This window comes from Neolamprologus multifasciatus, chromosome 1, assembly GCF_963576455.1.
Source record: "Neolamprologus multifasciatus chromosome 1, fNeoMul1.2, whole genome shotgun sequence".
NCBI lineage: Eukaryota > Metazoa > Chordata > Actinopteri > Cichliformes > Cichlidae > Neolamprologus > Neolamprologus multifasciatus.
In genome coordinates, this window is record NC_140439.1 from 18,408,896 (window position 1) to 18,422,845 (window position 13,950).

Here is a 13,950-nt window from a genome sequence, read left to right on the forward strand (position 1 = left end):
AACAATGGGGAATCCGTCATGCCATTTGGCTTAATTTTACCCAGGGCTTCAAGGTGTTGCTTTTAAGAATAATAAATTATTCAGAAGACGACATTTCAGCGCTACTAAAACAGCCCAGAGACTCAAACAAGGATGGATGTGAAAGCAAGATCTAAAGTTACACAAAAACACCAGAGCTACCGAAGGTCACTGAGGAAACACTGCCACTCACTGAGGCTGTTAAGTAACAAGCAAGTGAATAGCATGTAAATTAGGACAAAATTAAAGCTTATCACAAGCACCACGAGTAGTTTGCTGTCCAAAAACATCTCACATGGATGCCACTGTGATGTCAGCCAGTCAGACCTGATCAATAAAATTAATTCTTCTGAGCCATTAAGTAGCACAGTACAGTGCTCGCTGATGTTATTTATTTAATATTGACAGTTGCCCGGGTGAAGGTGGGCAAACATTTGTATTAATATGCTGTAAACAAAGACCATGAAGGCGAGAACAACAGGTCCTCTTTAACTAGCTATAGCACATCTAATCAATACTGTGAGGCAGAGCGGTGATGGGGTTGTGCTTGAGGTCGCGTGAGAAAAACAACACCAGTACAGCTACACGTTAAGTCAGACATCCTGTCAGTCTCATCGCCTTTAATTTCCCCTCCTTTCTTACCTCATTCTATCTATTCATCCAGTACTTTCTGTTCTCCTCCATCTTCTTCTGCCCCCATTAGAGAAACGCTGACCTGCAGACTCCCTAATGCGACCAATCAATATTGCACGGAGGACAGCACACTGCCAGACGTACCAACACGAACGGTATCTTCATCGAATGAGGCCGGGAATTCCTTTAGCTACATCACCACTGATGTCCCATCCAACTGACCCTGCAAACTGAGAGTGATTGATTAAACCAGTTTAATGCGAATGATTCCAAATGACCCTGTGTTAAATATAAAGCTTTCTCACTTTCATGCTGTGGCTGGCATAGATCATAGCTTCATATATCTATAGAACCATCATTGATCCTGCACGCCCTTCCTGCCTGACATTACTAATGCACAGCGGCCGCAGCACGAGCTAACACGAGAGGCAAAAAGCATGTCATTATGCAGAGGGCTTTGTGTCTTTAAAAAGCTAATGAATCACTGGAATCAAAACGAAAGCCATAGGGAGCATGAAAGCTACAGCCTATAGATGTGCTGCAGCTAAATGCAAATAATGAGGAGTGATAATGCTTCACTGAATGTCCCATTTGCCAATCAAGATCTCTTTATTCAAGTAAAAGGAGCACAAGCAAGAATCCTGGTAAGTAACAAAAGAAAAAGTATTAATCATACAGCATTATTTGTCTTATCAGTTTTATTTATATACTTCAATATAATCAGTGTTGAGAAGGTTACTTTTAAAGTGTATTCCACTACAGATTACAGAATACAAAATGGTCCAAAATGTAATTTGTAATGTATTCTGTTAAGTTACTCAATCTGAGTAACATATTCTGAATACTTTGGATTACTTGATATATTGTCATGCTTTTTACAACTACATGAATGTACTGATCTGTTACTATTACTAAAGGCTATTTGTCACCAAGCTAACATTGTTAGCTGGTGTTAGCTGAGGTTGGTTCGTAGACCGCAGACTGTTAGACTTGATGGATAGCACTAACAACCTGCTAGCTGCAAATAATCATGTGCAGTTCTCAAAGCAATACCAACTACTTTTTAAAATCTTAATATAAAATGAGTAAGATTAGGGTGGACATCACAACTGCACATGATTTTGTTTGTAGCTAGCAGGTTGTAATGTAGCCTTCATTAATAGTAATGAATCACACAGCAATAGATACTTTAGTGGCACATTACCCAGGTAGCTACCACAAGTGCTGCAACTGGTCCGTTGGGTTATTGTCTCCCAGGAAACACTTTCCTTGTGCTTTTGGAAATCTGTTTTCTTCTATTTCCGTTTTCGTTTTTCCTATTTCCGTTGTGTATTGTGTGCTTTTGCAGCGTTTTTCTTATTGTTGGTGTTTTCTTAAGTTGCAGTCCGTTTGGCCTCTCAGGGCCACCATACATACATGCAATTTGTTGTGCAACAAAATTAAATAAAATTAAATTCCCCATTACGTTTAACTTTCTCGTGTTTTATTTAAATGTAGCTTCTTTCATTTTATTCTTCATGACAAGAAAATAATAATAATGTGCCAAAACACATCTGACTTCATGTTGCCAGTTTTTGGTTTACACTATCATACATTCCATACCTGCTTTTGGATTTATGTGCCAGTGTCAACATGAAATGCGTTTGTGCTTCCACTTGAGACGGGCAAAGAACGAGTAGAGCTGCGGTCTCTGACAGATGTTGCATGCTGACTTTTGTGGCAGATTTCTCACGATTGCATCACATCTAACGATCTCATTGTGTTGGTGTATGTCATCAGGACTGCTTTTGTGCAGAACAGCAGTAACACTGTACAGCCAAGAAACGGGACCACTTTAAGAGTTTGACCTGGCAACAGGACACATGCATACATACTCCCTCTCTATTAAGGTGGTGAACTTCAGGTATATCTGTTTCATTTTATGATTTAGTTTTTACATGTATTTTGATGACATGTATTTTTTTCATAGTCCATTGCTGGCTGAGCCATGGAACTTACAAAACCCACCAGCATTGGCTCCTATTTGTTGTTAATTTCCCACACTGATGATGATGATCCCAGAAGCTTAGCGCTACTGCAGATTTAATAATTTGTTCAGAAATAACCACTGTTGCTGCTGTAATACCATATTCAGTCCATGCACACACACACACACACACACACACACACACACACACACACACACACACACACACACACACACACACACACACACTCTTTAGGCACAGCACATCGTTCATAACCACAAAGGCTGCAAACTGTTTCAGCACTGGTGAAATAAACGACTTTATGTGATGTGCAATTTTGTGCCACTGTGCCTTGAAAACAAGGGACGAGGAGAATGAGTTATAAGGTGTCTGCAGAGCCTTCTGTCTGTCCAGGGGAAATATATTCATCTAATAGGTACATGCTGCACCCGCTGCCAAACCACTCGCTCAGCCCTCCCTCGGCCATTCGTGTCATAACCTTTTATTTATGACTCTGTTTTGTAATCTCTCTTTTACACCCGTCTGTCAGTCTGTGTTTGTGGGTTTGCCATCTTTGGTCTGTTGCCATTATCCCGACAGAAAGCAGGCAAGCCTACCTCATCACCAACTACTCATCAAAGGCTATTCACTGTCCACAGGATATGTTCCTGCCAGATATTAACACCGCACTCAAAAAGTCCAGAAGCTACTAGGTGTTGCAAGTACTATTAACTTTACCTTATGACCTTTTTTTCCTTTTTTTTAAAAATCTGCAATTCTTGTTTTCTTATTTGGACAGACTAAGTGATAAATAAACGCTACAGTGCAGCAGACGCGGCATTGTGCCCCACAGATTTCACTAAAACACTGTGTACTTTCAGCTCAAGGTCTCTGCATATCAGGTCACACTTCACAGTTTACACCAACACATATGCATACACACATCTATCTAAGGACTGACAACGTTGTAGGGAATCAGTGTTTTCCCCTACTGAAATATACATTGGCAGGTATTTTGCATAAGAAGATAAATAGATGAACTATTGGTCTGCATTGAATAAATAATAACTAAAATCTCAGATGGCTTCACCCAGTTTAACCACAGCTTTTTCAGCTTCTCCTCTCTGTAGTCCTCACTGAACTGATTTTTTAAATGTGCAAAAATAGCTGCAACTGAAAGAAAGAAAACGCTACACGACGTGGATCATTTCTTCCATCTATTATTCATGCTACGAATTTACATTTATGGACGTCATGCAGAGGTCCACAGCAGGGCAAGCGAACGGGAGAAAATGTATTTGTGTAACATGCTCTAATACATGGAGCGAGGAGCAAGTGAGATGAAATGGATAGTCTGCAGTCTGCAGCGTCTATATATTTAATGCAAAATGTAAAGTATTGAGATTTACTTTTATTATGTTTCAGTTAGAACGTAAGCTTGAAAAAATAAAAACAAATAAATAAAGAAAGGAAGGCTTGCTTTAAATCACAGGTTTTCTCAAGGCTGTGTTTGAAGACTATCTTTGCTGATGGGTGGTCTTTAAAGACAAGACTGTGAAGCATCGCTTTGACTCTGAGTCTCAGAGCAACTCTGGCTTCCCTACACTGATGCCTAAAATACTTCCTGCAGTAGTCACATCGGCGCATGTTACAAATTGAGTGCTAGCTGACAGATTAGGAAGTGCAGGACTTGTGCCAGAACAAAAGTGAAAAGTTTGTGAAACTGAAGCAACGTTTTTTTCTTTTTCAATTTGATGTGACACAAAATTATAATCTTTTTTAATGTATATTCATGCCAGTGCTGCTAATATTTATACATATTACCTATAGGACAGATAAACAGTTTGTTACGATATGAAAACGTCTACCGTTTCATAGTACGCTATCATTTGTTTCATTGTGTCGCAAATTACGGCAACATTTTTTCATGGTTTTGATGGTCACTTTAGAATGCCTTAAAGTTCTCTCTTTCTCTTATATTTAATATAACCACACTAAAATCCCTTACTCTACATTAAAATGTTCAGTGTTCAGTGGGTGTTACAGTAAATTTTAACATCCAGGCATCAATGTAAAAGAGGAAGTTTAAAAGAGTTAGAAGTTAGCAGGAAGTTAGCTCGCTAGTTTCCGGAAACTAGCGACATCTCAAGTTCTTGCAGAGGGATTACTACAAAACAAATACGTCACTTTGGACATAAAAGAAAACAGAAAACTAAAAACTAAACAGCAGCAACATTTGTAAGGTTGCTGAAGTTGGGTTTGCTGGTATATAAACAACTTCTACCCTTGAGACTGGTGTCAGTCTTATTTACAAAAATTCTGATTCAAGCAAAGAAAAAGTGCTTTTGTATTTCAGTATTTCACACTAGCAAAAACAACCAATAGACCAAGCATCACCTTTTCCACCCTAAGCCCTTCTGAAACCAGTCAAAAGGGTTTAATAAAAAGGAAGGACAAGGAAACCACATTACTGTCAATAAAAGAATTAATATATGCCTACTTATATATCTTTTTTCCTTAAATCTTTCAGCCCTATTTTTATCCTTGGCAACAGCACTGCTGTAGTTGCACGGCTCATTTCCCACTCAACCAAAACTCTGCCGTGAGTGCCGCACGTTTTTGTTTTCTTCGATGATACAACAGCAAAGACACATCTAACTTTCATTGACCATCTGCCTCTACAGCTCCAGTGCAACCCACCTCTGGTCTTACTTCAATCACGTCTGCAAGGTAGGAAAAAAAATGCTCTGATTTAGACCAGACGGCTCATTGCCAAGTATTATGCAGCAGGGCACTCAAGGTTGCTTTAAAAATCTATGAGATATTTTCGCCTCTGTCTCAAAATTAGAAACTGACAGGAGACCTCATGCCAGCAGTCAATCAAACTGACAAAAGCGGTCGTAAGTGTGTGTTTGTGTGTGTTTGCTGCATCGTTCAGACCGATGCTGTGCTGTGTCATCTCGGAGCATGTTCCTGACTGTCACCTCCACCCTGTGACTTTTTCTCTCAACCTTCAACCCACCTTCACATCAAAAATGGATTAACTTGTGCAAGCTCCAAATGCTGCCTCTCTTGAACGTAATCTTAATGAGTCCCAGTTGTGAAGAACAAAGGCTCTGTGCACAGAGACACCGGGCAACTCTCAATTAAGGCCGGCTGATGCCCTGAACAAGTAAAGCAAGCATGCACATGTGTACACACAAACACACACACACACTGCAGACTGTCAGCATGGAGAGGAAGGTCGGGTGCAGATGAGGAAACATCACGCTGCGAACATTTATTAGGGGAGACATCTACAGAGGGTCAAGACACAAAGACAGTAGTAGAGGGAAAAGAAAGACATACAGTAGCACTGTGCAGGGAAGGAGATCTTTATCTGTGTGACCACAGCCTTACCCAGCATGCATTAGTAGCAGGTTGGCATTTGTTAACATCATAAACCGCTGGTTGCTTTCCCAAATACCAAACTGCCCACACACACACACGCACACACCCTAGCAAACACACACAAGTACACTCGAGTTAACCAGCGGTGAGAGTGGGCCAAACGCCATTCTCAGCTCAATAGACAATCCCAGAGATAGGAAAGGTTTTTAAGTCCAAGCAGCTTACCCAATCATTTATCAGATTAATACTTTTCATGAGAATAAACCAGTCATAGAGAGAGACATATGGAAAGTGTTAAACTGTGCTCATCTGAAAACCACAGAAATATTACATAACCGAAGGTCAGCCTCTGTGTGTGTGTGTGTGTGTGTGTGTGTATTAACGCTGTGGCTTCAATCTGAATGAAATCATTAGGATACCTCTTGGGCCTTTAGTTTGCATTGAAACTACAGTAAATCATTTCCCTTCAACATCTCTGTTTCTGTTAAAATGGAGTTTGCTTAAAAAACAAGTTCCTCATCTTATTAACCGCTCAAAGCACATTACAAGCCACATTCCCTCATTCGCACTTTTATTCTATACACACAGCACATTTCCTATAAGACTCAAACTCCTAAACGTGGTCAGTTGTCGGGGTGTTAGTATCTATCACCAGTTCTCCTCCGATTTCTGTACAAGTTAAGTCAGAGTGAAGCTGTGCATGGGCCTTACATTGGAGTCAAGCAGATCGAGGCTGTCCAGGCTCTTGCTGCGGTGAATGCGGCCTTTGATGCGACGCAGGGAAGGTTTACCTTGGCTCATAGGCAACGAGAGAGTGGATGTGGCAGGCATAGCCATAGCACCAGCGCCACCAGTAGCACCTGTAGGCTCGTCTAAACATCCAGGAGCACCTGAGGGGGATAACTCTCCATCTGCCGGGGTCACCCTGCAACAGAAACACAGAAAGTCAATGAAAAGTCAAGAAATAGTCAGTAAAGAGTCAGTGGGGTTAAGTTTCACATTCATCAAATCAACTCTATTTTTGGAAATGTAGTGTATCTACTCAGCACCAAACTGCATTTAGTTGATAAAAATCCAAAAATCTACAGCAAAAGTTAGTTGAAATCTTTGGAAGATCATTTCTGCCCCTGGTTTTATTTTATGCCATCTGTAAGTCAATATTTCTGGTTATTATCTCAAAATTTCAAGCTAGGTATCTCAGCATTTAGACTTACTCATTTAAAACTTTGAGAAAATAGCTATAAATTGAGAAAATGAACACACGCATAAGTCTCACTTGAATTCACCTGTTACACTCATATTTAACATTTCTGGGGACAAAATCTGCCAAAATCTTGAATGTTTCTCATAATGCATTGCTCGTGGGCTCAAACACTTGATGTAGCTACATCTATTAAAAACAACAGCGCTCACAATGAAGATGATTTCTCCCAAGAGCGAGCCACAAAAAACACACAATGCTAGCAGACAGCACTGCTGTATCTGAGGGAAAACATAAAGATGCCTGAAGCATCAAAGTGACATAACTTTCCTCTTGCTGTCTTTACTTTTTAAAGGACATATTCTCCTGTTGGCTGTAGTGCCATTTAAGCAAGTGTGAATAATTGGGCTGAATGTCAGCGGGTAGCCTGCAGATGGGCACTAGGTAGGCAGCATCCACTTGTCTTCTATTATTAAGCCACAATGAAGACGCTTTGCTTCTTACATGCTTGGCTGCAAAGGTCTTTTAAGGTGAACTGCCTGGAAAAATAACAGTCACTGCAATTTTGATTGTTTCCTCAATCATGCCTTAAAATGTTAACAGAATGCAATTATTTAAGTTATTTCAAATTCTTCAAAGGAATAAATACTTTTAAAAAACACCACCTACATACGTGGTTTACAAGGAAAAGGATATAAAGATACAGTCATGGTAGAGAGAAAGAACACTCTTCAAAGGTTTAACATGTTAAGACATCATGAAACAATAATCTGGTCCTTACAAAATTTAAAATTACTTTAAGACAAGCTCAGTGACATATCACATTTCATTACTTATTTAACAAAAACTAAGCCAAAGTGCAGAAGCAGTGTGAGAAAAACTAAGTACCCCTCATGATTCAGTAGCTTTTAAAACCACCTTTAGTGGCAATAGCTTTAGTGTGCAGAGGAGTTGTGGTGTGCAGGTGTGCATTTGCACTTTGCTCTCCTTGCAAACCAAAGCCGTGCTGCCATGGACTTTTTAGAGAGAAGAAGCTCGCCGTTCAGTCTTTTTCTAATTTTAATGTGATGGATTTTAACATTTAACAAGCCAACTGAGGCCTGTAGAGTCTGAGATCTAGCTCTTAGATTTTTTCTGACCTTGGAGTGAATTTGCTGGCACGTCTACTCGTGGAAAGATTGGTGACTGTCTTGAATGTTTTCCATTTGTGAAAAATCATTCTCACTGTAGAATGACAGACTTCAAATTGTTCTCAGAATCCTTCCGAGATTGATTCAGTTTAATCCAAGTTTTATTTATACAAATGGTAAATGGCCTGTATTTGTATAGCGCTTTACTAGTCCCTAGGGACCCCAAAGCGCTTTACACATCCAGTCATCCACCCATTCACACACACATTCACACACTGGTGATGGCAAGCTACATTGTAGCCACAGCCACCCTGGGGCGCACTGACAGAGGCGAGGCTGCCAGACACTGGCGCCACCGGGCCCTCTGACCACCACCAGTAGGCAACGGGTGAAGTGTCTTGCCCAAGGACACAACGACCGAGACTGTCCAAGCTGGGGCTCGAACCGAACCAGGCTCAGGGAGGGGTGGCTGGCTTCACAGCACCAGAGATTAATAATAACTAATGATTAATGATAACTTATGATAACTGAAGATCATTGCTGATATCGTTTCTCTGTGGCTTTGTGTTTACACACGCTTGAATGCTTCAGACCAGCAAACTGACCAATTATCTGCTTTCATAGAGGTGTTCACGAATATATTTCTTAAATACACAATAACACAGTGCATTTAAGTCATTTTAAGATCTAAGCCATCTCGGCTCTGCAGTAGAGGCCTTTTAAAACAAACACTGGGCTATTTGTTGCACTTCAAATCTATCGTAATGACAAGTCATCAATCAAATGCTCGTACCAAAGTATTATACTGTCATGTGTTAAAGTTGACAACACATGACAGTGTCAAGGAAAAAAATAAATAAACTTACTGACAGGCTGTCAGTCTTTCTGAGCATGAGGACGGCAGGAACATGATCAGGGGTTTTCGCTGTCTATTGAGCATTTTAATAGCCAGCCTTTTTTTTTAGAGTTACCAAGCAGAAGTAAAAACAAAAGAAGGTGACACCACATGCTACACATGCTGCGCTCGAAACCATCCAATCCCTCTGAAGGCTCGTTTAAACTAAAGACTGATTTCCTGGTAATAATTTGTATGCCATTCAAACATAAAAAAAACCCCCTAACCACACACATTTAACTAATATTTCTTATTCTTATTTCTTATTTCTTAACCAACGGCAACATGGCTACATAACATACATGACAGAGCACTTTATTATATGCCTATACTGTCAATACATCTGGCTGCTCCTTTCTAAAGCTCATTAAGCCTCTTATATGATGGTATTTGTTCCCAGCTAGTCTCCTCACTGCCAACTTTGAAGCAAAAGCCATAGTAGTTTCTGAAAACACACGCTTTGTGGTAATTTTAGCACGATTTATTTGTGGTGTGTTGTGTATCAGAAGGCCTTAATGCATGCACATTAAGCACTTTGCACTTGCATTTAGACCTGAAACTGTCAATAAAAGTTGTTTTTGCTTGTTTTTGTCCAGCAAAGGATTTGGATTTCAAGATGAGTCTATTAACAGAAGGCTCAGCTATAGCCTCACATTTAGGGGGTGAAATCTAAGGAACACTTTCAAGTGTAATTAGCTAAATAGAATATATTGTGTTTTTTGCGTTCCCTTTTCTGCAGCTCCAACTCTGTTTTAATATGGAACAGGATAAAAAAAGAAAATGTAGATCGATAACTTCACAGTGTCTGAGCTGAATACTAATGTAAGCCTTGAGACCTCAGTAGACATCATGTCCTGCTATCCTGTTGATCCGTTAAAAATGGATAAAAGGTTACTGAGCTAATAGATTTGATTTTCCTCCAATTCTTTAGCAAATGTGTTAAACAACTTTGAAAACATACTTCTTAACAAGAGTTGAGAATCTAAAATCTTAGTAGCAGTTCTTTGACGTTTCCTTTAGTGCACATAGATGATTGAAGCTAAATGCTAACCAAAGCATGCTAACATACCGACGATGATAATGCTAATGCTAATGCTGATAATGCTAACATAGTGTTTTGCACTATTTGGCTGATCTCTCCTTCAAAGTCATGTCTTTCTGCACCTACGGCTACCAGTGTGGCTGCTACTTCCACATCACTCCACAAGGTTTTCATGACCACTTCTGTACCTCTGTGATTACATTATGGCAAATATCTGTGACGAACTAACTCAGCTTTCTTCTCAGTGATCCCAGGTTATTAGAGTAACGACAAAGAGACCAAACAGCAGTTTTTAGTGGAAGAGCTCACATTCTCCAACCCTGCAGGTGGAACATCTGGTCAGGAGAGTGACCAGGAGGAAGCTAATGATTTTTAAAAATAATGTTTTTAATGTCAACAACGTGCTTTAAATTCATCCCAAGGGTCAAACTGTACATTACGTTCTACTGTAATATATTGTAATAGACTGGGTGAATTTGGGTGCATGCCAGCTAGTTTTTGTGGACACACCAGCACAATCTTCAATCATCACCAGTCCTATCTGTCGTATTTGTGATTATTTTGACATACTGGAGTCGATCCAGTGTGAGCCGGAGACCCTGGTGCAATTGGTCTGAACTGGACCTTCAGACAGAAATCTAAAAATAGAGATCTAAAAATAGCATCTGTGCTGGAAGCGCTTCCCAAGGTGATGACACTAAAGAGGAAACTCACCCAAATTTAAATTGGGTATTAAATCAGGTAGAGTTCTTCTTTTTTATAGGCTGTGTTAAAGGGCAGTTTTCTCCATATTCAGTATCTCAGTTTAACGTCTTATCATGCCAGCATTTGATGATTATCATTAACACAATGTGAACTCGAGGAAAGCCATTTTAATTAACACTGAGGGAATCAAGAAGTACTTGCAAAGTTTCACTGCACTTCATCTTCAAGGTTTGCCTTTTCTATATGCGACTTGCACCTGATTCATCTTTGTATTTACTAACAGCTAGAACGCACGTACAGAGCTCAGTCTCTGTCACTGTAATCCCAGTGTTACTTTCACAAGGGGATTTCATTTACACACAAAGCTTATGAAGCTCTTTGGTTTTAACAACACACTTCTAAGAATGAGGAGCGCTGATAGGGCCTGTGTGCTGGTTTACAACCTGTAGGTCATTCTGCTAATCCTACACTAATAGATGACATCACAGGGTAACAGAAACCGGAACTATGTGGCTCAAGGATTTGAGGTATTAGTGCTTACATGGCACTGCATTTTATGTTCTTGTGAATATGATGTCTATTTACATAAAATAAAATTGTTTTTTTTTTTTGGCAAGATACAATACTGTGCAAAAGTCCTGAGCCATTTCTTTATATTATGCAAAGAAAATGAGAAAAAAGGGTAAGTAATTTATTGAAACGTGCAAATAAACACAGAAATAAAGCACATACGGTAAAAAATGAGTCTTTACAACTCTAATGAGCTTGAAAGTCATCACCTTTGTTCTTCAACACAGCCTAAACTCTCTTAGCCGAGCTTTCTTGTAAATCCTTTAAGTAGTCTTCAGGAATAGTTCTCCAGGCTTCTTGAAGGACATTCAAAGCTCTACTTTCCTAGACTGATTCAATAATATTAAACTTTCATCCTCTTACCAGATATGCTTTTACTGTAACGACAGTGTGTTTGGGATCCTTGCCATGCTGACAAATGAAGCTTTTTTTGCGACAGGCTGCTAGTAACAATTTGCCTAAAGATACAATTTAAAATAAGTTCTTTGCTAAGTTGTCTGTTATGTGTAGCCACAACACTGGTTCAACCCTTCAGATAGAGACTCTTTTTATGATTGAATAATTCATTCGTCTGTGTTTAGTGACTAAAAAACAAACACATTTTTGAAAATGGTAAGGTACAAGGACTGGACCGAAAATGAAAAACTTTGAAAGACCTTCCGCAGCTGTACTTTTGAGTCATGTACGAGAGCATACGATTTATGATGTAATAGAGACTGTAAGACTTGTCAGTCCCACATCCCTAATGGACTCATCATTGTTTCATCTAAATCTATTATAGCAGTGCTTTCCGAAATCTGTGAGGAGACTTTATAAAAATGTAATATACCTTGAATAGGGCCATTTTTTTTTTTACAATTGTTTTTATTTTTGCAGTAATTGAACTATAATCAATAGATAACATATATGCTGAAAGTCAAAAAATGTAAGCTTGTTGAATTTCTGCTTCACAAAAACTGTAAAAACAGAGCACAAATATAAAAACTATACAGAATACTAGAAGTAGCAGAAGATGAATAAGTTCACGCTTGCAGCTGAGGCACAACGCTGCTTCCAACAGCAGCTGGTATCCTGTAAATAAATTTAAGCAAAACCAGACCACCATAGTTTGCTTTGATATGCTATTTGATATGATTAATTTAGAGCAAGTACAAAGAAAATATGGGAGGAGACACGAATCCATTTGGGGTTGCATCAGGAAGAGTTTCCAGCGTAAAACATCTGCCAAATAAAAAATGTAAGGGGGAGCCTACAGGAGCTTTTACAAAACCAACATATGCAGTGATTTAAAATAAAACTACGTGGTAATATTGGGTTTGATGCCAACAACGTGTTTCAGGAAAGTTGGAACAGGAGCAAGAAAAGGCTGGAGTCGCAGTCAAATACTTTTTGAGGTCGAGGAAAGATATAACGGAGAATTCATGAGGACAAGATAACTGCTCAATGTTTCACTGCACTTACATAACTTTGCAACAGCAGCTGTTGCTGATGTGGGTCTGCTGTGGTCACACTACCATGTTTAGACTTAGACCCTACACATGTCTGCCTGTGCATTCTTAGCAGTTTATTATATGCAGGCTGGATAAATGTAGTAAAAGTGATTAACGTGACTTCCTGAAAAGCCTGGAATTTAAAAAAAAAAAAAACAAGTTACCAGAACAAAGGCAAAGAGAAATGTTTGTATTAAGTAAAGTTGCTCACCCTCCTGCCTGCTTATATTTGATCTTTCCGCTGAAGAAAATCCAGTTTAACTTTTAAACTTTTGCCTTTTTTAAAGGCTTTCAGCATCTGAGACTAAAGTCACATTAAATAATGATAATCATAATAATTAATTGCTGGCAATAAAACAGAACTCACAATGAGGACATAACTAATGCAAACAGAATTTTCCTTAGAACATTTGACTTTTATTTATTTTAATATAGCTCATTATCGTTATGTGGTTCAGACAAGGCAGCAGCTTCATGCAGATGTTACCAAGATTCATACATCACCCGTAGATTCAACAGATTACTGAAAACACATCAGCATATTAGCAATGATATGACATAACATGGAAAACAGACTTTTAATTTATATGATGATCATGCATTATTAGTCATGTTGGCTGTGAACGGTCAGGATTGTGCACAGAGAGACTGAGTAAAGATGGAGTGGGTGTTTGCCAAACTGAAACACAGCATGGGGTTTCATCATTTCTGGCTCACAATATTATTAAAAGAGAAGCTGTAGAAATCACTGCACACAAGGGGCAAGGCCAAAAACCAATAATGAATGGGCGTGATCTTTGAAAAAAACAAAACAGAAAATCCAGACACAGTTCTCTGCTGGAAATCACTGCATGGGCTTAGAAATACTTCTGAAAACCACTGCCAGTAAACACACTTCATCCGAAAATA

General features: G+C 39.2%; 1 protein-coding gene across 1 annotated transcript in view; it reads right to left on the reverse strand.

Annotated features, from left to right (window-relative positions):
* The window catches only part of tjp1a (tight junction protein 1a), a 99,961-nt gene that overhangs the window by 69,896 nt on the left and 16,115 nt on the right, over positions 1-13,950 (reverse strand). The window contains 1 exon segment of the mRNA XM_085138242.1: positions 6,720-6,933. Within this exon segment, the coding sequence (XP_084994368.1) occupies positions 6,720-6,933 (214 nt within the window).